General features: G+C 51.1%; 1 protein-coding gene across 1 annotated transcript in view; it reads left to right on the top strand.

Moving 5' to 3' along the window:
* Positions 1-20,152, top strand: part of LOC125448454 (uncharacterized) — a 130,959-nt gene that overhangs the window by 37,565 nt on the left and 73,242 nt on the right. Inside the window, exons 6-12 of the mRNA XM_059641281.1 lie at positions 2,079-2,328; positions 3,786-4,020; positions 6,196-6,284; positions 7,957-8,110; positions 12,496-12,758; positions 14,439-14,575; positions 16,978-17,117. Coding sequence (XP_059497264.1) covers positions 2,079-2,328; positions 3,786-4,020; positions 6,196-6,284; positions 7,957-8,110; positions 12,496-12,758; positions 14,439-14,575; positions 16,978-17,117 — 1,268 coding nt within the window. The remainder of the gene's footprint in view (positions 1-2,078; positions 2,329-3,785; positions 4,021-6,195; positions 6,285-7,956; positions 8,111-12,495; positions 12,759-14,438; positions 14,576-16,977; positions 17,118-20,152) is intronic.

The raw sequence follows: 20,152 nt of genomic DNA on the forward strand, positions 1-20,152 counted from the left end.
CTGTCCTTTTCTAAAGTAGCTGAGCGTAACGCTGACTTCACCGCAGCTCGGTGTGAAGGGGAAGCGATCGTGTCTGGCACACAGATAGGTGAGCTTCAACACATTCTGAGGCTCCCTCGGTCAGCCATGTCTGACCTTTGATGTAAATGCTCTCTAATGCACTGTCACATCAACCAATCTCTTGGGGACACAGCTCTCAGCAAATGTCCGATTTCTCCCCAGGTTCACTTCTCACCACGGGCAGGTTTGAACCCAATAAAATTTGGAATTAAATGCTGGCAACTTTTGCAATGGTGCGCTCATTAAGTGAGGAGGATATCTGTTGTAATAAAAGAGAACAGAATCACAGCAGATGCGGCTGAAACTGAACTACCTTTTATATTTGATTTGGTGATTGTCACATGTACCGAGATACAGTGAAATGTGTTGTTTTGCATGCTAACCAGGAAAATCATACTTCCCGTCAGTACATCAGTGTAATAGAACTGAACACAGTGTATAGTGTTACAGCTACAGAGAAGTTTATAGAGTCATAGAGCTGTACAGCATGGAACTCATCCACATGGTCTGTGCCCACCAGATTTTCTACATCAATCTAGTCCCATTTGCCAGCATTTGGCCCATATCACTCTAAACCCTTCCCTATCCATGTACCCACCCTGTAACTGTACCAGCCTCCACCACTTCCTCTGGCAGCTCATTCCATACACGCACCACACTCTGTGTGAAAAAGTTACACCTCAGGTCCCTTTTCAATCTTTCCCCTCTCACCTTAAACATATGCCCCTCTAGTTTTGGACTCCCCTACCCTGGCGGGGGGGAAGATCTTGTCTATTCACCCTATCCATGCCCCTCATGGTTTTATAAACCTGTATAAGGTCACCCCTCAGCCCCCGATGCTTCAGGGAAAATAGCCCCAGCCTGTCCAGCCCCTCCCTGTAGCTCAAACCCTCCGACCCTGACAACATCCCTGTAAATCTTTTCTGAACCCTTTCAAGTTTCACACCATCCTTCCTGTAGCAGGGAGACCGGGATTGAACACAGTATTCCAAAAGTGGCCCTAACCAATGTCCTGTGCAGCCCCAACATGACCTTCCCAACTCCCTATACCCAACGCACTGTGCAGTGAGAGAGATGGACTCTGAGCAATGAGAGGTCTGTTCATCAGCCTTGAAGAAGGAACTAAAGTAATTTACGGAAGAAGTAAAGGCATTAAATTTTAAAGACGTTGACTTTTAAGAGACAGTGACTTACTGGAGGAAGAAGTAATGAGGTCAACAACACAAAGGACCTTTAAATCAAACTTCACACAGTCCACTGAAATGATGAATCCCGTCCTGACAATAATAGAGGCGCGAACTGACTCCTGCTTTGCAAGATACTGGGAACAGATGAATGAACTGTGTACACGACTTGAGGGGGAGGTTGGCGCGTGATAGTAAATGTATATATAACCTTTGAAATTGTCTGTCATAACTGAGAAGTTTGGGGAGGTCCCTGCTTCTCCCAAAAGCTTTTGTTAATAAAACTGTGTCTGACTCACTATGAAATTGCTCTCGGTAATATTTGACTGACAACAGTCTGAGCACATCAGGGAAGGAGCTGTTCTTCAATCTGTTTTCAAACTTTTGTAATTCCTGCCCAACAGAAGAGGGTGGAAGAGAGTATAACCGGGGTGGGAGGGGTCTTTGATGATGTAGGGTGTTTTCCCGAGGCAGTGGGAAGTGTAGATGGAGTCAGTGAATGGGAGAGGCTGGTTTGTGTGAGGGTACTGGGCTGTGTTTGCTACTCCCTGTAATTTCTTGCGTTGTTTGGAAGAACAGTGCAGTACCAAGCTCTGATGCACATAGATAGGAGGCTTTCTATGGCACATCTACAAATATTGGTAAGAATCCTTGTGGACAATGCCAAAGTCCCCTTGCCTCCTGAGGAAGGAGCCATACTGTTGTGCTTTCTTGATCATAGCATCAAGGTCTAGGATAGATCACCAGTAATGTTTACTCCGATCGACTCAATGCTGTCGAACCACTTCCACCTCAGTATCGTTTCAACTGGGACAGACACATTTTGTGCCCCAGGCTAATGCAGTCGTGGCCAGCTGTGTCTGGCACCTCTGGGAAGGCAAATGGGCTGGTCAGATCCCACTGCGTTTGGTGTTCCCCGGGCTGTCTGAGCCAGATGTAGGACACGCTGACTTTTATTACCAGGGGCATGGGAGTACAATGATGAACAAAAGCTGGGGAAGCCTGTATCAGATGCTGGCTCAGTCTCAGCTGGAGAGCTGCGTCCAACTCTGGGGCCCATCATTTGTGAAGACAGGAGAAGCTTGTAGAATGAGTTATAGAGTCGAGATGATTCACGAGAAGGGAAAAATGGAGTAGACAGGGCGGTAGGAAGGTGTTCGGTATGCTTGCCTTTATTGGTCAGTGCGTTGAGTACAGGAGTAGGGGTATCCTGTTATGGCTGTACAGGACATTGGTTAGGGCCACTTCTGGAATACTGTGTTCAATCCCGGTCTCCCTGCTACATTTCTCAGAGCAAGGGCATCATTGGTTAGGCTAGAATTTGTTGCCCAGCCCTAACTGTCCAAAGGGCAGTCCCATTGCTGTGGGGTCTGGAATCACAGGTAAGGATTGGCAGTTTCCTTCCCGAAAGGACGTTAGTGACTCAATGGTTTTTTTTGCCACCCCCCCCCCCCCCCACCCCCGACCGAGATTTGGCAATGGATTCACCGTCATCATTACATTCTTAAATCCAGATATTTTTGTTGAATTCAAATTCCACCATCTACCAAGGTGGGGTTCGAACCTCGGTCCCCAGAACATTATCGGGGTCTCTGGATTAGTAGCCCACCGATAATACCACTAGGCCCATTGTCTCCCTGCTATCAGAAGGATGTTGTTAAACTGGGAAGGGTAGAGAAAAGGATGGCCAGGATGTCTCCAGGGCTGGAGGTTTTCAGTTTGATGGGTAGGCTGGGGCTATTTTCCCTGGAATGTTGGAGGCTAAGGGGTGACCTTATAGAGGTTTATAAGGGTCTTGATCTGAAACGTCAGCCTTCCTGCTCCTCTGATGCTGCTGGGCCTGCTGTGTTCATCCAGCTCTACACCTTGTTGTCTCAGATTCTCCAGCATTAGCAGTTCCTGCTCTCTCAGGTACAAGAATAGGAAGGTTTTAGAGGAATATGGGCCAAATGTAGGAACATAGAGCTGGTTCAGTTTAGGATATCTGGTCAAAATGGATGGGTTGGGCCGAAGGGTCTGTTTCCAAGACTCTGCAGGTCCACGGATCAGCTTCTTCTATTCCATGGATGGATTGGAAATGCTGGGACTTAGAAAAAGGATTCAGTCGAGTCTCCAAAATTGCGAGGGGGCTAGGCACAGTAGATGAGGAGAAAACCCTGGCATTGGTTTGGAGAATCATGAAATGGCAGATACCCATTTGAGGTGATCGGGATACATGGGAAACCTTGGAAATGGTTCGGATCGGGAATGCATTGTCTGGGAACGCCCGCAGAGACAAGTTCAGTCACAGATCCTGAGAGGAACTGGATGGTTCCTGTGAATAAGGAAGGGCGTACAGAGGCAGTTGAGCAAAGGGTGAGGGGGCCTGCTGAGCTGTTCTTGCAGGGAGCTAGTATGGACAGGGTGGGCTGAATGGCCTCCTACTGCTTCAACCAACGTCAGCCCGGCCCCTTTCCAAACAGCAACTGTTCAAACAGACAGTTTTCCCTATGACTGTGTTTCCCAAACACACTGTCCTGTGAATGTCCGCACATGTCACAGCCCGAACTGACCATGACCAGACGGTGAGTGAGAAATTTTCCGCGATTAGCACTCGGCCCCTGTTTGTGCAGGGCCTTGGCTGGAAGGGAATTCCAGGAAGATCGCATCAAGGACGGCTCGGAGCTGATATTCGTGTGTGCTGCAAGGCGACTCGCCAACTATTGCGAATGGCTAGCGGGTCTTCATCTGCTGCTGCGCTGAAATCTTCCCATCGTGTTTACAATGCCTTTGTGTCGTATGTACGATGCCCCTAACACGCAGTTAGTGGGAGAAATCCCACCTGTACCCCCACTGGGAATCAGCAAATTGATCTGACCCAGAGCCCCCAGGGAGACTGTGCAAACTCCACACAGCCAGGGGCCTGAAGCTGGAATTGAGCCTGGGGGGTCCCCTGGCGCTGTGGGCCATCCGTGCTAACCACTGAGCCACCGCGTCAAAGCATAGAGCTGCAGTTATTGTCATTGTGTGCCCACACGGTCAGGCCGGCTCCCTTCTGATCGATGGGCACCCATTCTGGTTTGAGGCTGTCGAAGGGCAGATCAACACAGAGCTCACATTCACACAAGGTGCCCATACAAAGGGAGGCCCGCGGATATGAGCTGGAGGGAGCTATCGGACCTGCGCTCAAACTCCCCACCACTGAGCTGCACTGCATGTCAACCAAGCCCCACTCAGAAACGTAAGCGCTGCGGTGAATTCCAGCTCCAGCCTGGCCCCCGTCCTTCTTCGCCCAACAGCGCAAGACCCTTTCTCCAAAAGATGGTAGATTCCTTTCTGAGGTGAACAGGGAGATGTTCTGGTGAGGCGGGGTCCAGCAGCCTGCACCGATTCCCCGTCCCATGAGGAGATGCCGAGGAAACTTGGCACGGTTGGGATGGAGTGAGCGGTAATCCCAACGTGGGATGGGCCAGGGTGAAGGGACACAGGCTGTCAGCCAGTTAGTCAGACGTTCCTCTCTCTGAAGGTCTCTCAAGCCCTCTCCAAGATGATGGCTTACTGAGTTTATGTGACAATAGATAGACTCTTGATGTATGGGGTAGTGAAACCTTATGGGTGGGGGGTGTGAGTGGGATCCATGGAAGGGCTGAATGGTCTACTCCTGTTCCTAATAAACAGGTCAATGGTTCATACAGTAAGTCTTGCAGGTACTTATGATGCTGGTGATGAGAAAAAAGGGAGCAGGGAGAGTGATCACGAGAGAGTCCCAGGGACTATCTGCTGAAGCAGACAGTTCACAGGCCAGACACTCAGCAATAAACCCCGATCTATCTGCACCTGTCTGTCTCTCTCCCCCCGTCTCTCTCATATCTCTATCTCTTTCACTACCTCTCTCACCGTTTCTACCTCTCACTCGTTCCCTCCCACTCTTTCTCTCTCTCTCTCCCCCTCTCTATTCCTCTCCCTCTCTTTCTCCCACTCACTGTCATTTTCTCTCTCCCTCTCTCTTCCTTTCTCTCTCTATCTTCCGCTCACTTTTCTCTCTCCCTCTCCCTCTCGGTCTCCTTCTCTCTCTCCCTCTCTCCCTCTTTTCTCCATATCTCTCCCTCCCACTGCTGTTTTCTCTCGCCTTCTCTCCCTCTTCCTCTCTCTATCTCCCCCGCCAATGCCACTTTCTTCCTCTCTCTCTCTCTCTCTCTCTCTCTCTCTCTCTCTCTCTCTCTATTTCTCCCTTCTACTGTCATCTTTTTTCTCTCGGTCTCCATCTGTCTCCCTCTGTTGCCTTCTCTCTTCCCCCTCTCCCCACCTCTCTCTCTCTCCTTCTTTCTCTCTCTCTCTCCCCCTCTTTCCCTCTCCCTCTCTCTCATTCTCTCTGTCTCCCTCCCGCTTTCTTTCTCTCTCTCCATCCCCCACCTCACTCTGTCTCTCCCTCTTTCCGTCCGCCTCTCTCTCTCCCTCTGTCCCTCTTTTTCTCTCCATCCCCCTCTCTCTTTCTATCTCTCGCTGTTATTTTCTCTCTCCCTCTCTCCCTCATTATCCCTCTCTCTCTCTCCCAATATCTCCTTCTCACTTTCCCTCTCTCTCTCTATTTCTCCCTTCCACTCTCATTTCTTTCTCTCCATCTGTCTCCCTCCATCGCCTCCTCTCTTTCCCTCTCTCCTCCTCTCCGTCTCTCTTTCCCTGTCTCTCTCTCTCTCTCTTTTTACTGAGGGAATGCCTTTTGTTTCTCCTTCTCTCTCCCTTTTTCTCTCCCTCTCCCTCTCTCTCACACTCCCTCTCCCTCTCTCTCCTTTCCTCACCCCCTCTCCGCCTCTCTTTGGAGCAGAGCTGAATATTGTAACAATCTCTCCTTTAGTAACCAGGCCCTCGTCACAAACGTCGCTGCCCTTCCACCTGCCTCTCAGTGTTAGACCTGGGGGCTGTCAATCTGATGGATTGTTACTATATTTAGGGATGCTGAGTGAATATATAGTGAGAAACGCGGCTGGGAGAAAAAGCGTGCAGAAAGAGGGAGCGAGAACATGGAATTACTGATTCTTGTACTGCTGTTAGGAGCGGCAGGTACGGTTATTTTGAAGCTTAGAAGTCTTCAATAGCTTCAGTCCTTCTGGGGCAGCTTTGGGAACGAGTCCAGTCCAGCCTGGGAGAGCTGCTCACTTCAGTCTCTCTCGTCCAACCTCCTCCAAACTCCACTCCCCCTCACTACCTCACTTAATCCCTTCCCACCTCTCTGTCTCTCTGCCTCAAGTCCGAGTCTTGTCGACAGCCACCTCGATGTCTCACTATCAATGCGTCTCCTCGACTGTCTATCATTTACACCATCACGTTAATCTGCCTCAGGATCGACTCACTCCTCTCCAGCGCGGCCTCAATGTCAAATATCTCCCCTTGGAGCTGAGGGGTCAAACACCACTTCATCATCACTTCAAACACTTCCACAGACTCTGTTTCCACCGAACGTAATGCTCAGGCCTGGGGCACAGAGCATGGGATCCCCTCTCACACTGCATCTTCAAATTGTGACCCTATCACACCAGGCAATATTACTGACCCTCCGACAGTGCCCACTCCATCAGCACTGACCCTCCGACAGTGCCCACTCCCTCAGCACTGACCCTCCGACAGTGCCCACTCCATCAGCACTGACCCTCTGACAGTGCCCGCTCCCTCAGCACTGACCCTCCGACAGTGCGGCGCTCCCTCAGCACTGACCCTCTGACAGTGCGGCGCTCCCTCAGCACTGACCCTCCGACAGTGTGGCGCTCCCTCAGCACTGACCCTCTGACAGTGCCCACTCCCTCTGCACTGACCCTCCGACAGTGCGGCGCTCCCTCAGCACTGACCCTCCGACAGTGCCCGCTCCCTCAGCACTGACCCTCTGACAGTGCCCGCTCCCTCAGCACTGACCCTCCGACAGTGCCCACTCCCTCAGCACTGACCCTCCGACAGTGCCCACTCCCTCAGCACTGACCCTCCGACAGTGTGGCGCTCCCTCAGCGCTGACCCTCGGACAGCGCCCGCTCCCTCAGCGCTGACCCTCCGACAGTGCCCACTCCCTCAGCACTGACCCTCGGACAGCGCCCGCTCCCTCAGCGCTGACCCTCGGACAGTGCCCGCTCCCTCAGCGCTGACCCTCGGACAGCGCCCGCTCCCTCAGCGCTGACCCTCGGACAGCGCCCGCTCCCTCAGCGCTGACCCTCCGACAGTGCCCACTCCCTCAGCGCTGACCCTCGGACAGTGCCCGCTCCCTCAGCGCTGACCCTCGGACAGTGCCCGCTCCCTCAGCGCTGACCCTCGGACAGCGCCCGCTCCCTCAGCGCTGACCCTCGGACAGCGCCCGCTCCCTCAGCACTGACCCTCGGACAGTGCCCGCTCCCTCAGCGCTGACCCTCCGACAGGGCCCACTCCCTCAGCACTGACCCTCCGACAGTGCCCACTCCCTCAGCGCTGACCCTCGGACAGCGCCCACTCCCTCAGCGCTGACCCTCGGACAGTGCCCACTCCCTCAGCGCTGACCCTCGGACAGTGCCCGCTCCCTCAGCGCTGACCCTCCGACAGTGCCAACTCCCTCAGCACTGACCCTCCGACAGTGCCAACTCCCTCAGCGCTGACCCTCGGACAGTGCCCGCTCCCTCAGCGCTGACCCTCGGACAGTATGATTATTGAGTCTTGGTGAATAGTTTGCGAATGTGATGATGACCCTCTCATTCCCCCTCCCTTTGTGCTTCCTCAGCAGCTGCTGACGATGATAAGATTGTTAATGGCTCTGACTGTCCCCCACACTCACAACCCTGGCAGGTATACTTCACAACCGATGGCTATCGTTGGTGCGGAGGCTCTGTGATCAGTGAGTGGTGGGTCCTGTCAGCTGCCCACTGTGCGAAGCCGTAAGTACCCCTCACCCTCCCACTGTAATGTGTATGGCCCCTTCCCTTGAGCTGCTGTGAGTCAGAAAGATGCACCATCGCTGCGACGGGGAACGACTAGAGCTCTATCTGGAGGATTCTTGATTAATCCACTGAGTATCTAAAGTTCTGACAATTGGAGGAATTTTATCTACACTGGACCCCCAGGGACAGTCTGTCCTGGCATCTGATTGTAAAGATGATTATTTGTAAGGTAATAATTGGGGCACAGCTTTTCATCCACTGCCTTTTATCTATCCTTGTACAACCATAATCTCCCTGTGATCTCTCTTATGCACAGAGTATCCTGTGAGCTGTATTTACCCACCCACCCCCCCACAACTGTGGCCAATTCCATGTTTAAACGCTACCTATGATAAGCCTAGTCACTCCATTCAATCTGTCTCGTGTTTCACCCCTCCCTGCGTTCTGCGGTTAATGGGTTGCAAGTTTCGGATAAAAGTGGAGAGCAGAGCCCTTGAAGAGTTTCTGAAGATGGGTCATGCCAGGCTTGAAAATTTTACCCTGTTTTTCCTGACCCTCAGACTCCACCAAACCTGCCGAGTTTCTCCAGCTTTTTCTATGATAGCTTCAAATTGGCAGAGTCCGAAATATTTTGTTATCACTGTAAGTTTTCACCCTCCCTCAGTTCTGCTGTAAATATCAATCTTTCCTATGATCTGTCACAAGTATGGAATTTCCTACAATAGACTTTAGCTACGATCTGTTGTAAATATAGACTATGAGCTGTTGCAAGGCCAACCCTCTTTCGTATGCTTAGACATCCCTACACTTGACTGTAACCTTATACTCTCTCTGTGACTTCTCATTAAAGGTATGCCCCAGTTATTTCCTTACAAATAATATCTGGTAATGGTCTCGTGGTATTATCACTGGACAGTTAACCCAGAGACCCAGACAATGTTCTGGGGACCTGGGTTTGAATTTGAATTCAATAAAATATATGGAACGGCCATGAATCCATTGCAAATTGTCAGGAAAAACCCATCTGGTTCATCAATCCTGTTTAGGGGAGGAAACTGTCATCCGTACCCGGTCTGGGTCTACATGTGACTCCAGACCCACAGCAATGTGTTTGACTCAGAACTACCCTCGGAGCAATTAGGGATGGGCAATAAATGCTGGACTGGCCAACGACGCCCCTCATCCCATGAATGAATAAAGACCAGATGCTAGTATGGACCCTTCCCTGGGGCCTAGTGCAGGCCTAATGGCTCCTATTGTCAGAAATACAACTTTGGGCACTCAGTGGATTAATCGGCAATCACCTGGTCCTATCCCTTCCCCATTGCGTGGATGCTGCATCTTTCTTAGTGGGTCTTCTGAGCACACCTGGGCCGAAATTATGGAGCAGAGCCATCTTTAGACATGTCTGTCACCAACCTGTAATGTTGGCCAGAGGACAGGACGCTCAAATCCATGGAAACTAGGCACAGCAGTAAATCATTCACTTGGCTACTGGATCCGGGAGGATTACCGTGATTGATCCCAGAGGCGAGGGGTCTGTCTCACCAACAGACAGTTTAGGCCAATATTCCCTGGAGTTTAGAAAAGTGAATGGAGATCCGGCTGAGGCCTACAAAGGCGGATCGACAGAGTAGATGTACAAGGGATGCTTCTCAATGTGGGGGTCGTCAGGAAAGAGGGGCCATGGTTTTAGGAAAAAGGCTGATTTAAGATGAAGATGAGAAGGAATGGCTTCTCCCAAAGGGTGTGTGAATCTGTGGGATTCGCTCACCACCTCCCCCAGGGCGTGATGAATTCTGGGGCACTGTGTATATTTAGGGAGGAGACAGATGGGTTTTTAATCAGTCGTGGGCTATGGGCAGGAGCGTGGAGTTGAGGCCTAGATGAGATCAGCCATGATGGGATTGAAGGCTGGAAGGGCTGAATGGCCTACTCATGCCCTAAGTGGTTTGCGCGTGGAATACGCTGCCGGCAGTGGTAGTGGGGTCAGAAACGTTAGAGACGATTAAGCGACTCTTGGAAAGGCACACAGAGGATAGTAAAATGTAGGGTAGATTGATCTTAGGTTGGCACAATATTGTGGGCCGAAAGGCCTGTACTATGCTGTTCTAAGTTCTATGAGTTCTTATGCCCTTATTCAGCCTTTTGATCTCCCCCACCATTCAGTAAGACCAGGAACAGCCTTCTATCCTAATGCCATATTCCCGCAAAAAACATGTCTCTGCTCAGAAACCAATCCCTCCTTCTTGGGACCATCCTAATGAACCCTCTCTGAACTACCTCCAATGAATCATTGCCCTTCCTTAAATGAGGGGGACCAAGACTGCTCACTGCCCTCCAGCTGTGGTCTCTCCAGCACCTTGTACATTCGCAGTCCGCAACCCTGTTGAAATAAGGGCCAACATTCTGATTAGATTAGATTCCCTACAGTGTGGAAACAAGTCCTTCGGCCCAACAAGTCCACACTGCCCCTTGAAGCAGCCCACCCAGACCCATCTCCCTATAACCCCCACACCCCTGAACACTACGGGCTATTTAGCACGACCGATCCACCTAGCCTGCACATCTTTGGACTGTGGGAGCACCCGGAGGAAACCCACGCAGACCCGGGGAGAATGTGCAAACTCCACACAGGCAGTCACCCGAGGCTGGAATCGAACCCGGGTCCCTGGAGCTGTGAGGCTGCAGTGCTAACCGCTGAGCCACCGTGACACCCCAAAACACGAACCCATTGCCGTGCCATTGATTATCCGCAACGCTGGGACTCGGATTCAAGCCGAGGGTGCAGCGTCCACAACGCAGAGTACTCACCGCTATACGATCACAGCGTGCTACACGCTTTTCTGATGTACTAGCTACAGCAACTACGTTCCCTTCAATCAGTCCACTTGATGACCTGAAGTTTGATTTCCCAGCCCCTTATAGGCCTTCCCGAGTAGCTCTATTTCACCTCCCTGGAAGAATATCATTTCTCCTTCTGTTTAGGTGCACTCCAACCTTCTTGTGCAGATCAACCCTGCCACTGATGTTCCAAAGCTGAATCCCTACCCCCCCTCCAACATCTTTTCATGTAGACATTCATCTGTCCTATGTTTGTATTCCTTCCCTCACGAACACGTGGCTTCGAAATTCTGCTTTTCAGCCTGTTTCCTGACTCCCTGCGCTCATCCAGCAGTGACCTGTTTCCTCATTCTCCTTAAATAATTGTTACCAATATTCACCTCAACTTCTGTCTGCTCTATGACCCTTCCTGATTCCCTGCTGCTACCCCGCTTCCTCCCCGCCCCGGGCGCTAGCTTTCTGTGTTTCGTGTACGAACTGCCCCAAGTCCCTTCTGCGTTGCGCCTTCTGGCAGTTTCTCTCCTTTGAAATAATATTCTGGTCCTTTGTTCTCCATGAATAACCTTCCCACGTTCTCCACTTGCCAGTTTTGTGCCAACTTTCTTAACCTACCAGTGCCTCTTTGTGAGCTTTTTGTATCCCTCCAACATCCCGCCTTGCCACTTATTTCTGAGTCACTTCTTTTCTCCAAATCATTACCTTCTAAATCGAACATAGAGCAGTACAGCGCAGGAGCAGGCCCTTCGGACCACAATGTTGTGCTGAATACAATGTCAAATTAAACTAATCCCCTCCGCCTGCCCTTGGCCCATATCTCTTGCTTATTCATATGTTTTAGATATGTACCCCCTTTTGTATCTGCCTCCACCCCCACCCCTGGCAGCGTGCTCCACACTCCTACCGCTCTCTGTGTAAAAATCATGCCCCTCACATCTCCTTTGAACATGCCCTCTCTCACCTTAAATGCACGCTCCCTAGTATTAGGCTTTTCAACTCTGGGAAAGATTCTGACCATTAACCCTACTGATGCTTCTCATCATTTTATAGACTTCTATCTAGTCTCCACCTCAGCCTCGTCCAGTCCAGAGGAAACACCCCGAGTTTTTCTAGCCTCCCCTTATAGCTCATACCCTCTAAACCAGGCAACATCCTGGTAAAAGATAATAAAATGTGAGGCTGGATGAACACAGCAGGCCAAGCAGCATCTCTCCTGAGATGCTGCTTGGCCTGCTGTTTTCATCCAGCCTCACATTTTATTATCTTGGAATCTCCAGCATCTGCAGTTCCCATTATCTCTAACATCCTGGTAAAACTCTTCTGCACCCTCTCCAAAACCTCCGCATCCTTCCTGTCATGTGGCGACCAGAATTGAAAGAAAGTGTAGCCAAATCACAAGCTTATAAACATGACATCCTGACTCAATTCCCAACCAATAAAGCATACCACATGCTTTCCTTGGGAATAGCTGTAGCACAGAAGTAGGTCAGGAGCTACGTAAATGTTTCCTCTCTCTGTCTCTGCCCTTGCATCCCTGACAGAGCTGACAGCCTGGTGGCTCACATCGGTGAACACAACACTTACATCGAAGAAGGCACCGAACAGCATATCCAGGCTTCCAAGGTGATCAGCCACCCCTCCTACGACTACAGGACCACCGACAACGACATCATGCTGGTCAAGCTCTCGAAGCCGGTGCAGTTCACTCAGTACGTCCGTCCTATCAAGCTCTCCAGGACCTGCCCCTCTGCAGGGCTGCAATGCCTGGTCTCAGGCTGGGGGAACCTCCTCAATGATGGAGGAGGTGAGTGGCATTCGCGCCAATCCGCGTTCGACCTCTGCATCCTGTCGACATTTAACACCTCATTGAGGTCTACAAAATCATGAGGGGTGTAGACAGGGTGGATAGGAAGAAGCTTCTTCCCAGAGTGGGGGACTCGATTACTAGGGGTCATGAGTTCAAAGTGAGAGGAGGAAAGTTTAGGGGAGATATGCGTGGAAAGTTCTTTACACAGAGGGTGCTGGGCGTCTGGAACGCGTTGCCAGCGGAGGTGTTAGATGCAGACACGTTAGCGTCTTTTAAGATATATTTGGACAGGTACATGGATGGGCAGGGAGCAAATGGACACAAACCGTTAGAAAATAGATGACAGGTTAGACAGAGGATCTCGATCAGCGCAGGCTTGGAGGGCCGAAGGGCCTGTTCCTGTGCTGTAGGTTTCTTTGTTTCTTTGTTCTTGTTCATAAAGGCCCCGTGATACCCTCTGACAATGGATTTACCCCTCATGGAGCTCGTTGAGTTGCCTTGGTAAGAGCCGGAGCTCATCACTTGAGCCCTTTGAAGAGGAGGCTCAGGGATGGGCTTCCTGAGTTCTAACAGGTCCCTGGCCAACACCGCCCTCAGCTAATCGGCTGGATTTCTGTCTCAACCCTAATGAGATGCAGCCTCACAGGAAGTGAAATAATGTCACCTGATCAGGCTCTCTTGCAGGCCCCATGTTAACAGGATGCCACATGAAGATGTGGAATAAAACCAATGGCTCCCTTAGTTCAGCAGACTCTAAACATTCTTCAATATAGCGCAGCAAAATATTGTAATGGACAGAATTTCAGAATTTTTCAGATCATGATTTCACGAACTTCAGAGTGTGATTTCACAAATTTAAGAGCATCACTTCACAACTTTCAGATTTTTTGCATCCCAGAGTGCGGTTTCACAAATTTCCGTGTGCATGATTTCACAAGTTTAAGAGCACCATTTCACAAATTCCAGATTTCATAAATCCCAGACTGTCATCTCACAAATTCAGCGTGCAATTTCACAAATATCAGTGCATGATTTCACAAGTTTCTGTGTGTGATTCCACACATTTCAGAGTATAACTTCACAAAGTTCAGATTTCATAAATCCCAAAAAGTGATCTTACAAATTTCGATGTGCAATTTGACAGACGTCAGTACATAATTTCACTAATTTCACAGTGTGATTTCACCAATATCAGAGTGTAGTTTCACAAATTTCACAAATTATTTCAGAAATTTAGGAGTATCAATTCACTATTTTCAAATTTCATGAATCACACAGCGTGCTCTCAGAAATCTCAGTGTGCAACTCCACAAATATCGGTGCATGATTTCACAAATTTCAGATTTCACAAATCCCAGGGTGTGGTCTCATAAATTTCAGGGCCTCACGTCACAAATTTCGGTGAGTGGTTTCACAAACAGTGATGCGTGATCTCACTACTTCGAGCCCTATGTTGGCATGCCTCATTCCTGGTTTTGGGGTAGAGCACCTCCAACTAAATTCCCCCAGTTTTCAGGATCAATGTCAAATTGTGGATTAGTTAAGGTTAAGATTGAAAGACTTTCCCTCCCATTCCACGTGAGTCAACAGTGATGAATACAGTGATTATGTGAGTGGCCTGATAGGGATGGATTGGAAGCCGTCTCAAATTGAATATAAACTGTGTTTTTATTTCAGTCCAGTATCCAGCTGATCTCCAGTGCCTTGATGTCCCAATATTGTCTAAAACCTCCTGTCAAAACGCTTACCCAGGCCAGATCTCAAGAAACATGTTCTGTGCTGGCTTCCTTGAGGGTGGAAAAGACAGTTGTCAGGTAAGGATGGGCACTGGTGGGTAAGGATGGGTACTGATGGGTAAGGATGGCTAACAATGGGTGCTTGTGGATAAGGATGGGTGCTGATGAGTAAGGATGGGGTACTGATGGGTAAGGATGGAGTACTGGTGGGGAAGGATGGGGTATTTATGGGTAAGAGTGGGGTACTGATGGGTAAGGATGGGTACTGATGGGTAAGGATGGGGCGCTGATGGGTAAGGATGGGGTACTGATGGGTAAGGATGGGATACTGATGAGTAAGGATGAGTACTGATGGGTAAGGGTGGGATACTGATGGGTAAGGATGGGTGCTAATGGGTAAGGACGGGGTATTGATGGTTAAGGATGGGTTACTGATGGGTAAGGATGGGTACTGATGGGTAAGGATGGGGTACTGATGGGTATGGATGGGTACTGACGGGTAAGGATGGGTGCTGATGGGTAAGGATGGGGTACTTTTGGGTAAGGATGGGTGCTGATGGGTAAGGATGGAGTATTGATGGGTAAGGATGGGGTACTGATGGGTAAGGATGGGGTACTGATGGGTACGGATGGGTATTGATGGGTAAGGATGGGGTATTGATGGGTGCTGATGGGTAAGGATGGGGTACTGATGGGCGTAAAGATGGAGTAGGGATAGGTACTGATGGGTACGGATGGAGTACTGATGGGCAAGGATGGGTAAGGATGGAGTAAGGATGGGCACTGATGGGTAAGGACGGATTACTGTTGGCTAATGATGGGTAAGGGTGGAGTTGAGATGGGTAAGAATGGGTAAGGATGGGTAAGAATGGATAGGGATGGAGTAGGGATGGGCAAGGTTGGATTAAGGTTGGGTAAGGATGGAGTAGGGATGGGTAAGGATGGGGTAGGGTTGGGTAAGGAACAGTTAGAATGGACAGAGATAGGTAAGGATGGAGTAGGGTACTGTAGAACAGAGGGTGCATTTACTCTGCTTCATTAGTGGGTAGCACTGCAGCCTCACAGTGCCAGAGACCCAAGTTCGATCCCACTCTCAGGCGGTGTGGAGTTTATACATTCTCCCCATGTCTGCATGCGTTTCCTCCGGGTGCTCCAGTTTCCTCCCACAGTGCAAAGATGTGCAGGCTAGGGTGGATCTGACATTGCTAAATGCGGGGTTACAGTTAGGTGGGGGATGGGTCTAAGTGGAATGTACTTCAGTGTATCAGTGTGCACTTAATGGACCAAATGGCCTCTTTCCCCATTGTTTAGATTCTATGAATCACGGCCTCTCTATCTTAGCCTTAAATACACTCAAAGCCCATAGGCTCCACAGCCCCCTATACCCCTCCCTAAATCTGTAACCCCCTCCAGCCCCTACACCCCCTCCCTATCTCTGTAACCCACTCCAACCCTGACACCCCCTCCCTATCTAAATAACCCCCTCCATCCCCTATACCCCTCCCTAAATCTGTAACCCCCTCCAGCCCCTAAACCCCTTCCCTATCTCTGTAACCCCCTCCATCTCCTACACCCCCTCCCTATCTCTGTAACCCCCTCCAGCCCCTACACCCCCTCCCTATCTCTGTAACCCCGTTCAGCCCCTACACCCCCTCCCTAAATCTGTAACCCCCTCCAGCCCCTACACCCCCTCCCTATCTCTGTAACCCACTCCAACCCTGACACCCCCTCCCTATCTAAATAACCCCCTCCATCCCCTATACCCCTCCCTAAATCTGTAACCCCCTCCAGCCCCTAAACCCCTTCCCTATCTCTGTAACCCCCTCCATCTCCTACACCCCCTCCCTATCTCTGTAACCCCCTCCAGCCCCTACACCCCCTCCCTATCTCTGTAACCCCGTTCAGCCCCTACACCCCCTCCCTATCTCTGTAAACCCCTCCAGCCCCTACACCCCCTCCCTATCTCTGTATTCCCCTCCAGCCCCTACACCCCCTCCCTATCTCTGTATCCCCCTCCAGCGCCTACACCCCCTCCCTATCTCTGTAACCCCCTCCAGCCCGTACACCCCCTCCCTATCTCTGTATCCCCCTCCAGCCCCTACACCCCCTCCCTATCTCTGTAACCCCCTCCAGCCCCTACACCCCATCCCTATCTCTGTAACCCCCTCCAGCCCCAGCCCCTCGAGCAACCCTCAATTCCCATCTCACTGCCACAGGAGCGGCTGTGTCTGAGATCCTGAGCTCAGGGGTTACCTCCCTAAACCTGTCCATCCCTCTCCATGCTCACCCTTCCCAACTCCTGTGAAATTCATATTAAAATGAAAGCCTTTGGCCAGTGGAGAGCTAAAATCTCTCTCTCTCTCTCAGTGTTCCTCAGCGTGACTGTCGAGTTGAAGTGTCTCAGGGTTGCTGAAAGCTGCTACGCTAATGCAGGCTGCTCTAACTGTGTTCTGATGGCGTGTTGGCTTTTCCCCAAACAGGGTGACTCCGGAGGTCCTCTGGTATGCGATGGGAAGTTGGAAGGAATCGTTTCCTGGGGAATTGGCTGTGCCCTGAGGGGCTATCCTGGTGTCTACACTAAAGTCTGCAACTACCTCACCTGGATCAGAGAAACCATGGCGTACAATTAGAAATCACCCCATCACACATTCGTGCCTCCTCCCAGCTTTGGGGAGGGGGGGGCACGGTCAATAATAAAAGTTGTTTTTGAGAAAAAACATTGGCTGTTTGCATCGACTGGTTGCTCCTGTCGGAACTCGTGCAGTTGCTCAATGTTAGACCATGAGATGTCAGAGCAGATGCGGTCCATCCAGCCCATCGAGTCTGTCCTGTTTTCCCGTTTAATGAGAATTGTCAAACATTAACCTCTGACCCGCCTCAGGGCTAATTGGAGGACAGCAAACTAGGGCAGCACGATGGCTCAGTGGTTCGCACTGCACCAGCGCCCTGGGTTCGATCCTACCCCGTGTAGAGTTTGCACATTCTCCCTGGGTTTCCTCCCACAGTCCGCAGAAGTGCAGGTTAGGGTGGATTGGCCGTGCTAAATTGTCCCGTAGTGCCCAGGGATGTGCAGGTTAGGGTGGATTGGCCGTGCTAAATTACCCATAGTGCCCAGGGATGTGCAGGTTAGGGTGGGATTGGCTGTGCTAAATTACCCATAGTGCCCAGGGATGTGCAGGTTAGGGTGGATTGGACATGCTAAATTACCCATAGTTCCCAGGGATGTGCAGGTTAGGGTGGGATTGGCTGTGCTAAATTACCCATAGTTCCCAGGGATGTGCAGGTTAGGGTGGATTGGACATGCTAAATTACCCATAGTGCCCAGGGATGTGCAGGTTAGGGTGGATTGGCCGTGCTAAATTACCCATAGTGCCCAGGGATGTGCAGGTTAGGGTGGATTGGCCGTGCTAAATTACCCATAGTGCCCAGGGGTGTGCAGGTTAGGGTGGATTGGCCGTGCTAAATTACCCATAGTGCCCAGGGGTGTGCAGGTTAGGGTGGATTGGCCGTGCTAAATTACCCATAGTGCCCAGGGACGTGCAGGTTTGGGTGGATTGGCCGTGCTAAATTACCCATAGTGCCCAGGGATGTGCAGGTTAGGGTGGATTGGCCATGCTAAATTACCCATAGTGCCCAGGGATGTGTAGGTTATGTGGGTTACAGGGAGATGGGTCTGTGTGGGATGCTCTGATGGTGGGTGCAGACTCGTTGGGCCAAAGGCCCTGTATCCACGGGGATTCTATGATTAAATTTCCCAGCTAGCCTCTATTGTTACTGCAGCAGGAAATTGTATTGATGGTTAGCAAATACCCCCTGATGAGGGTTAATCATTGCTGTGAGGAATTCTCCAGGGGATTGTTATTGACAGCCTTTTATTTGCTTGTGGTTATTGGAGGTCTGTCACCTCAGGCCCAGGATATCTCTGCAGGAGTTCCTCGGGATAGCGCCTTGGCCCAACCGTCTTCAACTGCTTCATCAATGACCTTCCCTCCACCATAAGGTCAGAAATGGAGATGCTCCCCCATGATTGCACAATGTTCACCCCCATTCGAGACTCCTCAGATACTGAAGCAGTCCGTGCTCACATGCAACAAGACCTGGGCAATACCCAGGCATGGGCTGGCAAGTGGTATTCATGCCACACAAATGCCAGGCTATGACCATCACCAATAAGCGACAATCTAACCACTGCCCATTGGTATTCAATGGTGTCCCCATCACTGAATCCCCCCGCTATCAACTTCCTGGGGGTTGCCATTGACCAGAAACTCAACTGCACTCACCACATAAACACAGCGGCTACAAGACCAGGTCAGAGGCTGGGAATCCTGCACCGAGTAACTCCCCTCCTGACACCCCCCTCCCCCCCAAAGCCTGTCCCACTATCGACAAGGCACAAGTCAGGAGTGGGATGGAATACTCCCCACTTGCCCCTGGATGGGGACAGCCCCAACAACACTCAAGAAGCTCGACACCATCCAGGACAGGGCAGCCCCTGCTCGGTTGGCCCCACATCCACAAACATCCCACTCCCTCCCCCCACCGACGCTCAGTCGCAGCAGTGTGTACCATCTACAAGATGCGCTGCAGAGATTCACTAAAGATCCTCAGGCAGCACCTTCCAAACCCACAACCCACTTCCATCGGGAAGGACAAGGGGCAGCAGATAAGTGGGAACGCCACCCCCCTGCATTTCTCAGGAAACCAGCTAGAAACTGATGTCCATTTCAAGCCCACCGACTCCCACAGCTACCTAGAATACACTTCCTCCCAACCACCCTCCTGCAAAAATTCCATCCCCAATTCCCAATTCCTTCGCCTCCGCCGCATCTGGTCCCAGGATGAGGCATTCCACTCCCGCACATCCCAGATGTCCAAGTTCTTCAAGGACTGCAACTTTCCCCCCACAGTGGTCGAGAACGCCCTTGACCGCGTCTCCCACATTTCCCGCAACACATCCCTCACACCCCGCCCCCGCCACAACCGCCCAAAGAGGATCCCCCTCGTTCTCACACACCACCCTACCAACCTCCGGATACAACACATCATCCTCCGACACTTCCGCCATCTACAATCCGACCCCACCACCCAAGCCATTTTTCCATCCCCACCCTTATCTGCTTTCCGGAGAGACCACTCTCTCCGTGACTCCCTTGTTCGCTCCACACTGCCGTCCAACCCCACCACACCCGGCTCCTTCCCCTGCAACCGCAGGAAATGCTACACTTGCCCCCTCACCTCCTCCCTCACCCCTATCCCAGGCCCCAAGATGACTTTCCATATTAAGCAGAGGTTCACCTGCACATCTGCCAATGTGGTATACTGCATCCATTGTACCCGGTGTGGCTTCCTCTACATTGGGGAAACCAAGCAGAGGCTTGGGGACCGCTTTGCAGAACACCTCCGCTCGGTTTGCAATAAACAACTGCACCTTCCAGTCGCGAACCATTTCAACTCCCCCTCCCATTCCTCAGACGACATGTCCATCATGGGCCTCCTGCAGTGCCACAATGATGCCACCCGAAGGTTGCAGGAACAGCAACTCATATTCCGCTTGGGAACCCTGCAGCCCAATGGTATCAATGTGGACTTCACCAGCTTCAAAATCTCCCCTTCCCCCACCGCATCCCAAAACCAGCCCAGTTCGTCCCCTCC

Source organism: Stegostoma tigrinum, chromosome 41 (genome assembly GCF_030684315.1).
Source record: "Stegostoma tigrinum isolate sSteTig4 chromosome 41, sSteTig4.hap1, whole genome shotgun sequence".
NCBI classification, from domain to species: domain Eukaryota; kingdom Metazoa; phylum Chordata; class Chondrichthyes; order Orectolobiformes; family Stegostomatidae; genus Stegostoma; species Stegostoma tigrinum.